At 42.5% G+C, this 18,895-nt stretch overlaps 1 protein-coding gene across 5 annotated transcripts in view; it reads right to left on the bottom strand.

The window, feature by feature from the left end:
- septin9a (septin 9a) overlaps positions 1 to 18,562 on the bottom strand; it is a 62,940-nt gene extending 44,378 nt beyond the window's left edge. Inside the window, exons 1-2 of one of the 5 annotated variants that reach the window (XM_020102899.2) lie at positions 18,234 to 18,562; positions 9,121 to 9,183 (exon numbers count right to left, since the gene is read on the bottom strand). In XM_020102899.2, the coding sequence (XP_019958458.2) occupies positions 9,121 to 9,183; positions 18,234 to 18,255 (85 nt within the window). In that variant the 5' untranslated portion in view covers positions 18,256 to 18,562. Of the gene's footprint in view, positions 1 to 5,486; positions 5,524 to 5,552; positions 5,762 to 5,977; positions 6,069 to 9,120; positions 9,184 to 9,947; positions 10,030 to 18,233 lie in introns of those variants that run through there. The other 4 variants (XM_020102898.2, XM_069525697.1, XM_020102902.2 and 1 more) reach the window with 4 other exon arrangements.
- Between the last annotated feature and the right edge of the window lie 333 nt (positions 18,563 to 18,895).

Here is an 18,895-nt window from a genome sequence, read left to right as displayed (position 1 = left end):
CTAACCTAAACCTACTTCCAACCCAAAAACCTTGACCCTGAAATAGACCTTTGAAAAAGTGAGGCCCGACCAAAATGTCCTCACTGTAGAGTGAATGCTTAAAATCGTCCCACAAAGGTATAAGTAGAAGAGCACACACACACAGACAACAAGTATGTGTGCAGCAGATGCACACACTGAGGCAAGCAACACATGCATGCATTCAGGGCAGCACCCGACAATTTGAACTGAACAACACACACACACAAACACGAACACACACAGAGGGAGAGAGAGCGAGAAGCTCACTTCCTTCCACTGCATATCCTTGCAAGACCCAGCAAGCCCAGACAGTGCTAATCCAATCTACTGTAACAACTGTCACACTGGGAAAAGACTGCATGGGATTTTTTTTTTTTGATTTCCCGCTCTGTGAAGAAATTCATTCATATCATAGTGATCATGCACTGCACTCACATTCAGAACATTAGCATAACACAGACCGTGGATATGATATGTAAAGGTTGAAGTGTGTGAATGACTGTGAAAGCCTTTCCATGGTCATGGTCATGTTCCATATATTAGTATCTAAATGTTGAGCTGATGATGATGTGTCAGATAAAAAAGTGATGTGGTTAAATAAACGGTAAACATTATTCACCATCAGTGGTGGGATGCAATGAAGTACATGAACTTTGTTACTGTACATTTTTCATGAATCTGTACTTTAATAAGGTAGATGTACTTTCGGGTACTTTTCACTTTTACTCCACATATATGTGCAAATATTATTCATATATATTCATAAATTAGTTCTACGCCATATATACTGTCGTATTTACAAAAGACAAGTGACAGAGTCTGTATTTTTCTCGTATTGAACAAATTAGGGAATACTCTCCATTTAGCAAGTACTTTTACTTTGAATATACTTTAACTATATTTAAAAGCATAACTTTTTTTTGTTATATCTTTACTTTTATTTGAGTCACATCTAGTATGAAGTTGATGTAAGTATTTAAATATAAACAGCCCACTGAACCTTTGAGGGAAATGTTCTAGTACTTCCTCCCCCACTGTTCCTCATAATTTAATTCATTATGCAGATTCTAAATATAACAAAATAATTGTTGTTGTGTCCATCCAGATAATAAATCTGCTGGTGCCCCACATTCCCCACGAGTGATTATATTGTAATGTATTTGAATAGGCAGCTGCTGGTGTTAGGTTGCACTGCAGTGTGTATGATGAGAGACAGAGACAGCCGCCTACTGCTTAAAGAAACCCAGATCACTACCACCACTCAAATGTGGGTCCTGCACTGCTAAGAACTAAAACATGAGAGGAGCAGTGTGCCACTTATATAAACGGATGCAAGGCCAGTGTAGCAGTTGCTAGGGCAGTGCAAGGGCAACAAGGGCCAGGGCTGCAAATGTCAGCAGTCGATCACACACACACAAAGTGATCCACATGCGAAGGCGCCAGTCAGCTCATTTAGTCTGGCCTATATGTCGGTGGACAGATATCCTGAGATGTCTGGAATATGAGATGCAGCTCCAAGAAAAGTTTCACTGGGCCATGAGATGCATGGATTCACCTGAACTCTTTTATTCATGATTACAGCGCATGATAATAGCAACTACCCCATTATTATAGCTAAGAAATGATGTAACAGTGAGACAATCGTGGTTGATTTTCCACTTAAAGCTGTTAATCTGGAATGTCCCTGAAGATTTAATTCCGTTTTTAACACCAGATACTGTGCAGATGGCACAAATAAAGAATAGAATAAAAAATTGTTAATATAATCTATAAAAATAGGTCTTCAGGAGGTGATTTAAAACACTGAACTCATATAAAGAGAACATTTCTTAGTTCAGCATCTTAGTGAGATTTTGTTGAAAAGAATGTGGCAGATTTGTATCATGAATGATGATCAGTGTTTCATTTCATTGTTATTTAATGATGATCGGTCCCAGCAGCCGAGGAATCTCCAGCTTCCTGTTGAATTCATCCTAAAACAACAAAAGCTTTGTTGGCCGTGATGCAACTCACCCACGAGTCAGGCTGTATCAAAGAAGACATCTGGAAGAGGTCAAAATCTGTGTGCGTTTTGCTCTGGCAAGTACGTGCAACGCTTACGTCGATCGCATGCGTTCATCTGTTCACGTGTGTATAGTTTGGATGTGACTGGCTGGTTACCGCAGCTCTGTTTACATGGCAACCCCCACAATAAGATGCTCTACCTGACTCAGGAGACGGACAAGACAAGAAACAGATGGGAGGGACAAGGGACGTGTGACAGCTCTCTGCCCAGGAAAGAAAGAAAAGAGTAGAAGAGAGAAGGAGAGAAAGAGAGAAAGGTAACTCTGAGCCCCTCATGGAAACAAGGAAGCAGGAAACTTTCTCCAAACTGTGCAGAGGAGGAAAAGATGTAGTGTTAGCATGACTAATGGAGTCAGCAGCACTGGTAATGTAAACAGCACCTGAAAAAAGCCTGACTTTCACTACAGCACAGTACTTTACTTTGAGCTTAATGTGGGAATGAACCAAGTCTCTGACAGTGCAATGTGTTATGAGATGTTTGACAAAAGAGAAGTGAACACTCGCACCTGAAGGTGGTGAGGGTATGAGTTCACACAAGCCTAAAGTAAGAGTGAATGTGAAAGATGCGTTATAAAAGGTCAGACAGTTTCACAATATTACACACACACACACACAGAAAACCCCCGGTGTGGCCCCAGAGTGCACATGGTGAAGTAGCTTCCTCTAAAGTATATGCACAGCTGTAGTGACAGCAGCTGCCCTCCACCAGCAAACAGCTGCACTCAGCCTGGCTCTGCTAACTTTAATCAAATACAGCACCTGTTGGAAATATGGCTCCACTGGAGTGCCCCCCCCCCACACACACACATACACACACACACACACATACATACACACACACACACACACACACACACACACACACACTGGCATACCCCCTCAATTGCTTTTGCTTAGTAATTATCTTTGCAGCGTGCGAGGACTGTATGTGTGAGCAAGTATATCGACCATCTGCACAACGTGTGTGTGTGTGTTTTCCCTCATGCATGAGGTTGAATGGCTGAGTCAATAGAGAGAGCAGCTGCCCTTCATCAGAGATGACTCTCATAAGGCCTCTCTCTCTCCCTCTCTCTCTCCTCTCTCTGTCTCTCTCTTTCGCTCTCTCTCTCTAGTGCGTCAACAAGCCAGCATTGTGATTGCCATCCTCGTCGCTCCCCCTCGCGCGTGCACATTGTTCTGCTCAGCACACTGCCATGGCAACTGACCCCACAACACCAGTGGTGTTTCACCAGGAAGGAACATGGCCACCATATCCTTTAATAAATTTCCTCTTTTTGAAATCGATAGAGGTTGATATTCATAACATGTAGCGTGTGACGAAGACAATAACACGAGAAACCGTACAATAACACTTGCTGCCTTGACTGAGGTTTCTCAACTGTGAGAAAATGTATTTACTCAACTCAGCAGCCCCACCTGCTGGGGGAAGCATATGTTACATATCAAACTTTTTTGAAACTGTCACTGTATTTATTAAAAGGTTGGTGTGAGGTAGTTTGTTGAGGCTACGCTACAAATCATGAGCCTGGCATTTCGATCCAGGCTGACTGTGGCTGTGTAACACAGACTTTCATCAAACATCATGATCTCACTATGACTGGAGTGAATGGGACACGTCAGCACCTTTAGTCACAGTCTCTGTGTGGCTGATGGACATAATTATTTCCGTTGTGAGCATCTTCGCCGGTGATTCATGTGGGAAGAACAAGGAGAGACTCACGAATCAGCATCAACAAGAGGAACATCAGCAAGAAGTGAAGTGAATGGATTTGGACAACGAAGATGAGAGGCGCTCATGGTACACATCCAGATGCCACGGAAATATTACAACATGTGAGTCAGTAGAAGCCAATGAATGCAACTAAGTAATGAGGATGATTCCTTCGCTTGGCCTTGAGGGACAGCACTAAAGCTTCATTACAGTAGGAAAACCTTGAAGTATGTGCTTAGTGCTAAACTGAGGAATAAGACTAAGTGTGCGAGTTCAGATAAAGAAGGAACCCAAAAGTGGACACCTGCTAGCTCTCGGCGCGAGGCCTGAGCTCTCTTGCTCTGAGCCGGCCTTTTGCTGTTTGTCTTCCCCCATTCTCTCTCCCCATTTCCTGCTTACTGTCCTGTCAATTTTTTTTTTCTTATTTGTATTTCAAATACTCTAGGAAGTGTTGAGTTTTCAAGAGATTCTTGACGATGGAAAAGGACGACCCCGCTGTCAGTCTGGCCTGTGATTAGCTGGTGAGCATGGATGCTACAGCAGTCATGATTCTCTGTAGCCAAGAAGGACCATATGCACACACGCTACACTACATACTACAACGTGCTAAGTACCCCGGTGAACATTCACACAAAACTGAAACATACACAGAGTATGTCCTGCTGAAGCTGTTACTGCTCCCTGGAGGAAGCACCTGGAGACAAGGGGCCACAATATGAGCACGAGAGAGAGAGAGAGAGAGAGAGAGAGAGAGAGAGAGAGAGTAGGTGAGACACATATACAGGTCCACACATGCACAGACACACATATGCACAAACGCACACACATGCACATGCTGCTGAGGCCACTTCACCATTTCCACGCCAACAACATTTTTTTTCATGCCAATGAGCTTTTTTACAACTCACACTAACACCCATAAAAATACCATTAAGAGGCAGACAGCATTGCCTCACTGATGAGTTTAGCATGATGTGACACACACACACACACACACACACACACTCTTATCAGTTCAATATGCATGTGGTTTACTGCACCCAACATGGAAAATATTGCCAGAAGGAGAAATTGTTCAAATGAAAAAAGGAAGGTTGTCATTTTGAAAAGTTGGCTCATCTTTGTTACAGTGGACTGAGGCAGGGCTCTCTCTGTCCTGTTGGCTAAAGGAGGGAGTGACTGATTGCCGAAGAGGGATCAGAGCCACAAGGGACAAGAGTAGTACTGTTCAAACAGAGCTCTTTCCTGTTTTCACACCATAGACGAATGGGAGAATGCAGATGGGGAAAAGAGCAAGAGAGAAATGTCTAAGAAATTAGATCTGTTTCTCTGTCACTTCATCTCAGCATCAACTCTTCAGAACAGTAAAAATGCAAATCGGGAGAGACAGGCAGACAGACAGATCAACAACCTATGAAGACCAATGCATTCAACAGGAAAACGATGGGATGGAAGGGGTGGAGATGGTGGGCACCAACAGGAGACACAGAAAAAATAACCGGCAGATAAATCAAAACAAGTGAAGAAGAACAAGCTGCCGTACAAACCCAGCACAGCTCCCAGCTCCAAACCCCAAAGAAAACATGCAGTCAGCAAACAGGACAGAGTGAGAGAGTGGAAAATACCATGGAGGGGAAAACAGAGGCAGGCTCTCATAGAAAAAGACACTCGATCACAGTGAGGAACGTACAAACTACGCTGTTGCTTTCCATTCAGCAGAGAAGCTCGTCCTCATCTGGGTGACAGTTGGTCTTACCTGAGAATTTGTCCCCCTCCATAACCAGAGCACTCCCTCCACAGCCACATGTAGTGTCTACTCTTTGACTCTCTCTCTCTCTCTCTCTCTCTCTGTGTCTTTTTTTGGACTTCCCTTTCTCTCGTCCCTCTCTCCCTCTCCCTCTTTTCCTCTTCTTTCTCTCTCTTTCCTCTCGGCTCTCCTTCCCTCCCTCCCTCTTGATTCCTTCAGTGTGCCTTGCTAATGAATTCAGAATTACGACATCCACCATGTGCCGATCATATGTTGCGTTTGCCGCTTCTCTCCCTCTTTCTTTATTTCTCCCTCTCTCTTCAGATCGGACTGAAGCAGCATTGTGTCTTGAAAACAGAAACCATTAGCTCCACCATGTGACATGCACAGACCAAAATAACCCGCTGTACTTGCAAAACCTTCTGCCAGCTTACTCAAAGTGTTGCTTGAGTGTGTGCGCTGCGGCCTTGATTCATTTGATACCAGCCGTCGAGCTGGTGCGAGAGACATTCCCACAACTGTGTCTCTAGACGTCCTCACCGTACACAGCTCACAGACACGGCTCTGCCTTTGTAGACGTGTGAAAGGATGATAGCCCCGACATGCAAAAACAATGTGAGACACAACAAAGGGAAAAACTCTACGAACACACACTTCCCAGAAATGTCCTCACAGGCCAGTTACGATTAACTGGAAGACAAAGAGAGAGACAGAGAGAGAGAGAGAGAGAGAGAGCAAAAGAAAACTGCTCTTGAAAGGTTAGTGAACCCCCCCCCCCAGCCCTCGCTCTAAATCACGCTTGGTCTGGAACAGTCTCTAACTTCAGGAAATTCAGATGACCTCCGACGCCTGGTACGTCCCTCGCGCCGCTCCAGGGTTCAGAGGTCGCGTGGCGTCTGAGCTGCGATAGAGAGATCAAACACACTCGGACATGTCAAGCTGCTCTCGTGTGCAACACACTGCTGCTCCAATGACCTGTCGCACGTTGACCTGTATTTGTGTAGTCATGTTAGAGTTTAGTGTGTGTTTTAAATGTGCTTGCTTTCCGTCTGTCTGCTTTTGTTTGTTTGTTTGCAAGATTACGCAAAAACTACTCAACCAATTTCCATGGAATGTTGTAGAGGGGCGGGATATGATCCATGTGAGAAACCCATTAAAGTTTGGTTCGGATCTGGATCCAGGAATGTTTTTTCACTTTCTTCAAAATTGTGAGATAGAGCACTGTGCAACACTCTCATTGATTTCTTGATGGATCTTGATGAAAAAAAATCTTCTTAAGCATTGATATTCATGAGTGTGTACAATTTCATGCAGATTCAAATTAAAATCCGCATCTAGTGAATTTAAATATGGTTTCATGAGGGGAAGGTTTCGGCCCTGGTGCACATATGTGCTATCTGAGTGCTATTCTAGATATGTCTCCATTAATGCTGTAATTAAAACCAGCAGATGGACTGGGTGATGAAATAAGGGAAGATTGCACCCCCTACAGCCAAAATATATAAAACTGATGGTGAGATACTGAACTAAGTTTAGAGTTTTTATATTTTCTATCCCTGTTTGAAGGAAGTGACATAAATTAAGAGAATGTTGTTTCACCTGTTACACTCATCAGATATACAACACAAAAATGTGTGTGTGTATGTGTGTGTGTGTGTGTGTGTGTGTCCTGTGTGTGTGGGACAGCAGGATCTGCTGACTCCCAGATAGGAATTAACCACACACAAATTAACAATAGACACAGTGTGTGTTTGTGTGTGCATGAGTTGAGGTTACTGTAAAGCATCCTCCCAAAAGCCCGCCAGACTCGTAAATCTGCCCTGTTGGCAGATGTTTTGTATGGGGCATCTCCCGCACGCACGCACGCACGCACGCACGCACGCACGCACGCACGCACGCACGCACACACACACACACACACACACACACACACACACACACACACACACACATGCCCTGTGGCGACTGAATCAATGTCAGGGAGGTCTGCTGACAAGCAGGGCCTCATCCTCAGCCCTAAGCACTTCCCGAAGACCTACGTGTTGTGTGTGTGTGTTGTGTGTGTTGTGTGTGTGTGTGTGTGTGTGTGTGTGCAGTAATACATATCTGTATCTGTGTGTTTTCTGTCTGTTTGAATTCTTCTGGTAGCATTTGAATGTTTATCTTCACAAAGCTTGCCTGTATCTCACTCGGGTTTAGAACATATTATTCACTTTTACACACAAACTCACACATACAGTAGAAATATAATATGGAGTCACAGTGATGACAAAGTTTTTTAAAAGTTTGCAGGGACTGATTTGTTTGTTACACTCAGAACAACAAAAGAGCATATTTCACTCATCTTTCTCCAGATGTTTCATTCACAGATTCAGAACATGTTTCACTTAGAATTAAATAAGTTTGCTCCCATCTTACTTTTAGTTTTAATAAAAAAAGATAAACTCCCAAAACTGAGAGAGCACATATGAAAGGAGATCTATACTGACTGCACTCGTGCTGCTGTCAGAATGTGTTTTCAGTCCCATGGCCCGTCAGCTCTCTGAGGGATGAAAACACATCCTGAGGCCAGTGTCACAAAAGCAATTTGCAAACACTAATAACACATAAATGGAACCAGTGTCCTATTTCACAAGTGAGTATCATCTGCAAATCAGAGATTCATTTGCTCGTCCTCTTGAATGCTCGTGCATTTTGGTTGAAGGTGACAACACAGACACATGAATTGTGGTTTGTGCCCTCAGCTATGCAAAAACCAGAGTGTGTGCGTTTATGTGTGTTGGTCCACATTCTTTCTCCCTCCGCTCTTTGTGCTGATGCTGCAGACAGAGCTGGCTCTTCTCACGAGAAGATGCTTCAGTGGTGAACCTCAGCCACAACTTCAGCCTGTTTGCCAACACACACACACACACAAATGCACGCACACACACACACACACACACACACACACACATGCACATGAACATGCACATGCACATGCACGCACACACAGATTCACTTGTGCAAGACACAGAACTGCACATGTTTGCAGCCATTTGTTTTTTATATATCTTTAGAAATATCAAATTAAACAAAACCTGATGGGAATCATCAGAAAAATGATAATATATACATAAATAAACAGATTTAGAAAATAAATAAAATGTAAACTATAAGAAATCTAAACAAAGAAATATATTGAAATTCAATAAAATTGAAATTAAGATATCTTTGTTATTGTCCAACTCTGTACTCTTTTACACAGATGACATCGTGTTGTGCACTAAGGCACTGATGTCTTCATTGTAAGACCTTCTCAAAAACTCTTTATCACTGCATTGCTTATCTGCTGTTTGCCTGCCATCACCTGTTATTTGGACAGGGTACGGTGCCTTCAGAGTTACTTCATCCCTCTGCTGAAGGTCAATCACTCTGACTTACATAACGCTTTACAGGGTTGGTGAGTGATTACATGGAAACTGGAAAAGTCAGTGTATGTATCCCCAAATTGAAAAGGCAGTGTATGTATCCCCAAATTGAAAAGGCAGTGTATGTATCCCCAAATTGAAAAGGCTGATGAAAGTGACAGTGGACTCACTGGGGCTGGTGATGCCAGATCCCTCTCTGTCTGTTCTTCTCGCTCGAGCGCTGGCGGATCTCGCTGTAAATGGAGACAGAAGAACAAAATGTTTAAAATCTCCTCTCACGTCCAGAGAAAGTGATATCGACAGATGTGGCACCACGCGTTCAGAAGTCTTAACTCACACAGTAATAATGTAAATAATAAAGATCAGCATTAAGAAAGAAATATTGCACAGATCATTCCTGATGCTTACAGTTCTGTGCCCTAGTGGCAGGTTTGCTTTTGCAGTAGCCTGATCACAAGAGTTAAATGAAGCACTGTTCCAAAATAGCTAATTGAGAATAACACATCCAAGTGCATTCAAATTACCCTTGAGCAACTCCTGAAGGCTAATTTTCACTTTTGTAGAAGCACCAACAAGAGATGCTGTGGCATCGGGTGGAAAACGGTCACTTTAAATTCTGCTCGAGCCCAAATAATCTACGACTGTCTGATTGTTATTACTGCCGGCCACAGAGAAAATAACTGTGACTTCAACAAGACAGCTTTTCAACTTCTCATTTGTGGTTTGTGTCTATTTTTGCAACCCTGTGTATGAGGTGGAAACAATTCAAGATAAAATGTGGTTGTAAAACTCCCAAAGTAGCACAGTAATAAAACTGCAGGGCATGAAGCAAGATTATTCTGATTATTATCTAAAAATGTTAAGTAATCGCGATTTAGTCCAAGTTGAAAGCCAGAGAATAAGTTATATACAAGAATTAATAAACACCAGCAGGTAAATTATATACAACAGCACAAAACTATATAAGCACACAAACAGTCCGAGTAAGTTCAGTTACCTGATGTGTTTATAGTTTCAGAAGGTTTCTCATCCTCATTCAAGCTCATCTAACAGCTCCCAGTGTGAACAGCTGAGTCCTACATGATGCTGGCTGCTTTAGGAATCAGAGGAATGCCTCTTCCTCTCTGCTGATCGTCTACCCCGTGACACCGGAATGCTACAGATAATTCCCCTATGACCAGCACTGGTGTGTGTGTGTGTGTGTGTGTGTGTGTGTGTGTGTGTGTGTGTGTGTGTGTGTGTGTGGGCTATGTATTATTTATGTTGCAGAGAACTCAAACTGTTTACAGTCACATTATGAGGACTTATGAGGACTCAAACCAAGTTGCCATAATGTAAATCAATAACTTTAACATGTTTGAGGTTGGAGTAGGGTTAGGTTTATTTTAGCATTAAGGTCTGGGAAGGTTTAGGTTTAGGTTTAGGTTAAGGTTTAGGTTTAGGTGAAGGTGAAGGTGAAGGTTAGGTTTAGATTAAGATCATGTTTGGGTTATGGTTAAGGTTAAGGTTAGGTTACAGTTAAGGTTAAGGTTACGGTAAGGTTAGGTTTAGGTCAAGGTTAAGGTTAGGGCTAGGGTTTTGATATTAATTCCTAAGAATGAAACTAATTTCAAAATAAGAGGGAAAGTACATTACAGGAAATAAACGTATTTGTGCTACTTGCTGTTTTAAACACAGGCCTCAGAATGGTGAGGGGTTAGAGTTTAACCATTAGTATGTGATTTTAAGCACTCCACTGGCAAAGTAAAAATAAACTTGCATTTAATTAAACATGTTTCCTGTGGATTCATGACACACTATGTATTCATGGTAAATGGTGCTTGATGCTGTGAAGACAGTAAAGAGTACAGCTCAGCATTTCCTGGCAGAGATGATGGCATCAAAACAAGAAGCTACAGTTCTCTGAGATCATCTCTTTTCCTTCTTATCTTCACTTCCCCACCGTCATCTGTTCTTCTCTCACATCCACACAGATTATGTAGGTGCTGTTCAGACGAGATAAGTACATCCGGTGGCTGGTGAGTCAGTCTGTTTGTCCTGTTTTTAAGTGCTTAGAAATACTTCTCACCGCAGATCAGTGCACGACACCCTAACCCTAACCCATTCATCTCCTGCCAATAATGCCTCAAACATGGTGGTTTTCCACCTGTGTTGTCGAAGTGACAGCTGGTCTGAGGGAGACGGAGTGAATGTGTTTGACTGAAGAGGATGTGAGTAAAGCTTATGTTATCTGTTTTCAGCAGGGTGAATAGAAACAGGTTATAGAAACACAATCTATGGTTGATGAGTGTGTCAGTAGCAGAGCTGCTTCTGGCTTCACTGTTGATTCACAGAGGACGTCCTGACACTCACCAGGTGGGTGTCGAGGCTCTCAAAGATGCAACAGTGAAAGAGTCAGACCCTTTTCTTGCTTTAAGTGCAAACCATTAATCTGCCATGGGTCATGTGATAACGTCCTCACTTTATTATGTGAGTGTGTGCACAGCGACGTGTGTTCCAGAGCTTTCAGTGTATGGAAAATTGACAGAACAAATAGGAGCCAGCTCAGTCTCTGCAGGCCTCGCAGCCAAAATGCATGTCTGTCCCGATTTTCTCTTCTAGCTGGGAAGGTTAACTGAACAAACAAACACACACACACACACACACACACACACACACACACACACACACACACACACACACACAGACACACACATGCCCTTGCAACAGAAAGTGCTTAAATCAGACCAAGCAGTGTGTCCCATTATATAATTTAACGTGAAGTTTAAAGGGGACAAACTACTGATATAAATCAAATATGTATCAACCAATCATGATGGGCTCGAACACACTAAAGGAGGGACGACTGCAAAGATAAACTGTATGTTGACACAAAAGTGTGTGATTGTGTTTGTGTGTGCAAAGGTCGTGGTTGTGCTCACCTGCTCAGTCTTGTCTGGGGCCACATAAACACACTCACAAACTACCTAACTTAACTATCCTTAACCTTAACCTGAACCTGAACCTCAGAAATTATGTTTTACCTCAATAGGTCTGGGAAAGGTCAGTGTTTACAATGGAAAGGTCCTAAAGAGGAAACAAAACACACACACACAAACACACACAGAGCAGCCATCACTGCATCAACAGGTTTCATAAAAATCTCTGGTACTATGGTCGATGTCTTTTTTTCCAACTCCAGATTTGTAATCTTCTGAGGTCATATTTGCCTCATGACACTGTTATGTACAGCACAGATCATTACACACACAGCACCCATGACAGCATGAAACCGGTGTTTATGGAAAAAAAATCCTAGTGCTGGAAGTCATATGTTAGGCAGAGTGAATGCACTGCTGGTCATGTATTTGCTATAGGCCTCAAATGATTGATGTCAATTGCAGTGCTAGGCGAAGCTGTGTATTTGTGTGTGTGCGTGCGTGTGTGTGTGTGTGTGTGTGTGTCATGGACGGTCAAGTGCACAGCTCTGCATGGACAAACATGTCACCTAATTTGTTAAAGGTCTCAGACAACTAGAGACGGTAAACAGAGGGGAGAGGCTGCAGCACTTTAACACACTTGAGACACAAGAGCAATTTCATGCACTCACACATAAACGAAGGCCTGCAAACAGATACGCATCCACGGGTTGAGTGATTTGCAAAACATACACTATCAGGCATGCTCTGTCTCATTCGAGCACACAACTAGCTGAGGTTTTTGTTTGCAGAAGGAGGTCAGAGCGTTCGTATTTGAGCAGCAGGGCAGAGGAGGTGAAGGATCTTTACCTTCCTCACCCCCCTCTCTCTCTCTCCTTCCCCCTTGTCTTCTTTTACGTCCAACCTCTCCTTTGTGGAGAGGTGCTGTCATCAAAACATTAATCAGTTGTGTGGCAGGTATTGTTGAAGACTAACATTGTGAATCAAGAGATTACAGCTGCGGACTAACACTTGTTTGATACAAAGTCTCACTTTTACATGGTTTTTAAACATTGTATTATAAACCTTACTATACTTTATATACTTTATACTTACCTGACATGCCTGACTGGATTCTATATCAACTATTGCTCAACATATTTACCTTTTATCCACCTCTGTTCTTTTACTTATTTAATAATGTTTTTCATTCTTTTGTTTACTCTTGTATCATCTCTAACATTTCTTATTCTTATGTTTGTGCTCTATTGTTGTCCAATGCTGCCAAAGCTTTTAACTGTATAGTTTGCCCTCAATTCTTTAGTTCATTATTGTGAGCAGTTGTAGTCGTATTTTTATTATTATTATTATCACTGCCTGTGATAGTTTAATTTATCCCACCACATAACAACAAAAACATTTTCTCACTATGTTTTCCTTTGTCTAATCTTTCATTGTTAATTTACCTCTTATAATATGCTTGTATATAAATATATATTACACTGTACAGTATAAAAGCCTAAAGATGCCCTAAGTATGGATGATTGATTCATATGTCACAATTTCTTTTAAAGTTGAAATCAAGGTTTGAGAACGGTTCACGACGTCACTAAACCTTACCTCTCTGTCCTTTAGTGTTTTCGTATCCCTCATTACACATGTTTAGGAAACGCTGCAAACAAAGCGTTTCACAACTCTACCTGTGAAAGAGCTGAGATCCAATGGACTGGTGAAGAGAGTGAAAGAGAGACAGAGCGCCACAAAGACTAAATGACCAGTGAGCCATTTTTCAAGATTGTTTTCACAATAAAGCTTTTTTTACCTGGCTGCATTCAAAAATAGCCAAAACCACAATGAACACACACACACACACACACACACACACCGATACACTCAGATGCACATGTGGTCAGACGGAGGCCCTTTCTCAAACCACCCCTATATTTTGGCTCAATCATAGTTAAAAAACAGTTCCTTGTCTGCAGTATTTACACTCTACACCTTTAAGAAGGTTGCTTCATCTCTATGAGTGCGACGACAAACAGAGTGACACTCTAACAAACTGGGGGTGGGGAGGGTGCTGTTCGAGAAAGGCCCATATAGTCGAGGAAAGACATTGGCCATGACCCTGAACTGCACCTCGCCCAATGAATAGCACTTGGCAACACCTTTTCCTACCTCTGTACAGTGCAAACATGAGCCCAAATGATATCATATAAAAGGGTTTCAAAAGGACAGGTTATGATATTGGCCAATAAAACAATACGTGTGTGGCAGATAAGCCTCTCTTCTTGTCAGTGAAATAGTCCATAGAGCTTTATGGGATGAAAGTTCCCCCAGGAAACATGTTCTTACTGTGAGTCACAGGTGAACAACTGAGGTCGGGGAACGCCAGATTCTTGTCTCGGAGACGTTCACAACAACACAGACAACAGACAAACAACCATTTACTCACACAAACATTCAATAGAGCCTCCAATCAACCTAACCCCAATCTGTAGGAGGGCACCAGAGAAAACCCATGCAGACACGGGGAGAACATGCAAACTCCACACAGAAAGGCCCCGCCTCAAACTGAGATTCAAACCCTCTTGCTGTGAGGCCACAGTGCTTACCACTGCATGAAAATCATTATCTAAATTGTTGTAATACTATTTCTAAATGACTATGATTTAAGATTCTTATCAAAAATGAAAGTGAAACTGAAGCAGGCCCTGGCCAGCTGAGTTCACCTTCTGCAGATAATGTTTATTCAACTCCATGGTGCTTTTAATGTTATAACGAGTGGTTGTCTTTAATACCTCTTTGCAATAAATGACGCTATGGTGCTAGTTCCAGAGCACTATCGTTGCCCCACTAGGTTCTCGGAACAGATATGAATCACTGACACTTGTGTGTTTGCTCGTTGTGATAAAAATATTTATTCATGTCAAGACAGGACAAGGTTGCTCCTGCCAAACAGCGGAGTTACTATCTCTTGTACCGGCCGTGTCTTACCCACACTTTCAAGACTTTCAAGTTATTGTTACATTTGTCTAATCAAGTCAATAAGTGAATCAGATGATGACAATTAACTTGAATTTGATGCCACTGATAAGATTGGTGACAGGTAACCATTTAAAACGTTGATAAAAACGTATGAGTCCGTCCATGCTCTTTATCTTTCACATCTAGATGTCAGCGCACATGTTCTACCACACATCAGAACATCCCTGAGCCTGCTATTATCTATTTACAGGCTCTCTCCTGGCCCCGGGCCGACAGTACAGGCAGCCTGCTGTATCAGTAGCAGCAGCAGCATCACAGAGCTGCATTCTTGGCTGCAGATAATAAACACGGAGCAGAGTGGACACTTCAGAGCAGGCTCCACGAGGCTGAGGGGGGAGGATCACACACAGCAGAGTAAAAGATAGACGTTTCCCACAATCAGGGGAACTCCACATAGAGTTTATCAATCGCTGTTTACGTGCAAAAAAATATCCTGTTTCTTGCCCTTATCATTATAATAAAAACAGTATCCTGTTTACATGGCTAATCAAAATGAATATTCCACGAAAATATTTCCATATATAGTCATGCATACTCCATTGAATGTAAAATCCTCCCATGATGTCACCGTTTCTATCTTTACTATCTTATATGGAGGAAAAGCATTTGTTTTTAAAAAATAGTTAAAAAAAATTCTTCCATTCAGAAACATGGCATTTATTTTAGAAATAAAGGAGCAGCAGTTTTCTTTTACTGTTCATCAGATTAGTTAAACTATGCAGTGCCCATTTAGTTGTCATTGTCATGAACACACATGTTGTCTTGGACACTGTTGTTGGGATTGTTGTGATTCTTGAGTTCCAGCCGCCGCTGCTACAGAGCACTGGTCGATTATTCAGAGTTAATTAATATTGGACGTATAACGAGTCCAAATCGACTTCCTTGCACTTCCTTGGGCTCCTAACAATCCACATGCAAAGTGTGAAGCCGATAAGATGATCTGGAATTATTATGCTTGAAAGTGTTCATTTCCTGAAGAGTCCAAAAACTTCACTCAGGAGCAAAAGTAAATCTATAAAATTAAAACAAATATTTTTTAAGGTGATAATTACTGATATTGACAAAAATGAAAAGTTCACTGTTATCCAGCTGCCAGATGTCCTGCTTCCTTTCCTCACTGGCCTTTTGATGCTGCTTTAGAAGTTATGCCCTAAACTCAAACCTGCATCTCTGTGACACCACCGTGTGAGATCATACCGCGCAGAGCACTGTACATGCATGTCCACATGTGCAGAGCACTTATTAGTATTATTATTCACAGGCTTCTAGGAAGCCAAATTGAGGGTTAGACCATCCTCGGCATGTTCTTCTAGATGACAGGGCAAATATGTCTCAACAAAGTTTATAGCTTCACTTTCAAGTTACCATCTAACAATAGCTTCGGGCTCCAAATCAAAGCCTCGCTGACTCTCTAGTATAAACAAGCTAAAAGCCGTAATGCAGCGCAGAGTGAGGCATTTGTCACACAGGTACAAGTAGAGGAATTGTGTGTGTTAAGGACATAAAAGCACATACCAGTAGGAGTGTACTTGGAAAATAATGACTCTGTCTGTGTGTGAGTGGGCTGTTATTCATACAGGTTACTCATTGATCCAGACAACTGGAGGGAGTGGTGTGCAAGGCAGGGATCGGCTCCACGAGCAGGGTTCATGTGCGAGGGGCTGGATGAGTGAACGCAGGCTCACACACACCTATACATACACACAACCACCTGACAGATCCACACATTTCTGTATGTGAGTGTTAAAACTGAAACTTCAGATGTGCCAGGAGCATAATCAGCCAGTGTGTTTGTGTGTGTGTGTGTGTACAAAACAGACACATACATGCTGACACAAACACTGCCCTTCCTCTCTCAAAGTCACTCCTCCACATCTCTGATGCCTGTCTAAACACCCCTACGCAATGGAGAGGAGGGCCTTTGACAACACACACACACGCTTTGTTATTAGACTATTCCCCGAGTGTAGCCCCGACAAAGAATGTGACAGCTCCACACACGTCGCACGGCAAAGGGGTAACATGAACACACGCAGGAGGGGGAGAGGCAGCATGACCCAACATGCACTTGGCTCCGACAGAAAAGCGCCTGACGCTCCATCGCACAAAGAAGAGGAGCCGGGAAAGCCGGCATTCCGGGGGTTAGGGTTGTGTACACTGGACCGAGCCTGAGATTAAAAAGGAAGAGAGAGGGGGAGGAGGCACAGAAGAAGATGGAAGAGACAGTAAGCAGTGCTGAAGAAAAGGACAAAGGAAGAGGGGAGGGACGTGTTTCTATAAGGATGTAAACAGAGTAATAAACTTTGTGACGATGTTCAAACCTCAAGGCAGCAAACATCTCTCTGCTGGAGAGAGAGCAAGGCCGCAACCTGCACAAGTCAGTAGCATCACCATTCAGGCCTCAGGATACCCAGTGTGGTAATGACCCAATCAGATCCAGATCCTGAATCAATCTCGGAGTCAATTGGATATTGTCTGATGACGAATTAGCCTCTGGGGGAAGCGGCCAAAACTTCATCTCTTTCATTTGTACTCTGTTTGCAGTCCGACTAGTTTTGTTTTTATCACACAATTCGAATGTTTCTCCACACAGAACACAAACTGCGATACTTCCTGTAGGTGTTCTCTGTTCAGACGATATTTTGCATATGGATGCAGATAAATTAAAAAGTTGATAGCAGATGCATTTCGGTCAATGTTTTTTTCCTTCTCCGCATGGACTGCTAACCTAAGGGTAAGCAAAGCCCGCTCAAATGGTCAAACGTACGGGTTTGTAGATTTGATGTAGATACATAAATCAAGTAATTATTCAGGGAATAATGGGGGGGGGGGGGGGGGGGCTGGGCCATAAAACTGTCAATCAAAGAAGATTAATGAGCAAACTGTCTCATAAAGGGACCAAACAGTATTATTATTGTAATATTACAATTTTTAAATCCTGCAAAGCAAAAGACCAAAGTGTCAAAATTAAGCGAGGCCTCAGCCAACCCTCTGTCATGATGTCCTGCATGTGGCTACGGTCAGAGATCATCTGGCCTTTGGAGTCCAAGCCTGTAAGAAAAGTTTAATGACCACACCCACAGATGCATGTGTGGGGCCCTTTGAAGGAAAAAAACGGAAATTCCAAAAAGGAAAGCTTGAAATGTTCCACATCAGTGTAAGTGGAAAAAAACTGCTTTCATATTTGGTGTTAATGCTATTAAACATTTACCTGAAATCATGACAGTCTCCCTCTCTCCCTCTCTCACTCTTTCAGCTGAAACCCTTTCTATCATCAGGCTGCAGCTAAAGTTTGATTTTACAAGTTAACACAGGATTCTTCAGATCCACACACTCACCTGGATATGAAGCTTTCCTCATGGTTTCCTCTGCCGTTCACTTGTATTTCACTTCTTCAAAAATCTTCACAGCTGAAGTTTCTCAGTGTTTTATCAGAGGAGGCACGTTTGCATCCGTAACGTCTCCAGGTTGTTTCTCCTTTTTTCTGCGTTCTCCTCTTTCTCTCTCTCTCTCTCTCCTTCTCTTTCTGTCTCTCCTCAGCTGTCCAAACGCACCTGATGCGTAAGAGGTAAGGAATGAAAAAAGAAGAAGTAGAAACTCGGCTCTGGCTGAACTTCCTCCGTTCCTGAGGAGAGAGAGACAGTGGACTGAGGGAGTCTCACCTGCGCTCCTGACGCACGCCCAGCGCAGGAGCGGGAGTGGTTCGCTGTCACTGGTGCAGCTCGGGAAGTGGGATGAAGGTGGATACATATGCATGTTTCTGTGTGAATGATATTTGTCATGAGCTTGAGATTTGAGGTGAATATTTGAAACAAAAGAATGACTCATGAACTGCGCAGCTCAGCCCTCACATGCCCCTATACCAAGAGCATATGTTGATGTATGTAAGACATAAGACAATAACACATGTGAAATAGGTATTTATTAAAACAAATCTATATTATAAATATTGATGGTATTATCTGCTGTAACCATATGTTAATGATTTGTAATTAATTAA

This window comes from Paralichthys olivaceus, chromosome 5, assembly GCF_024713975.1.
Source record: "Paralichthys olivaceus isolate ysfri-2021 chromosome 5, ASM2471397v2, whole genome shotgun sequence".
Taxonomy (NCBI): domain Eukaryota; kingdom Metazoa; phylum Chordata; class Actinopteri; order Pleuronectiformes; family Paralichthyidae; genus Paralichthys; species Paralichthys olivaceus.
The sequence above is the reverse complement of the archived record's forward strand: the minus strand, read 5'-3'. Positions and strand labels throughout refer to the sequence as shown.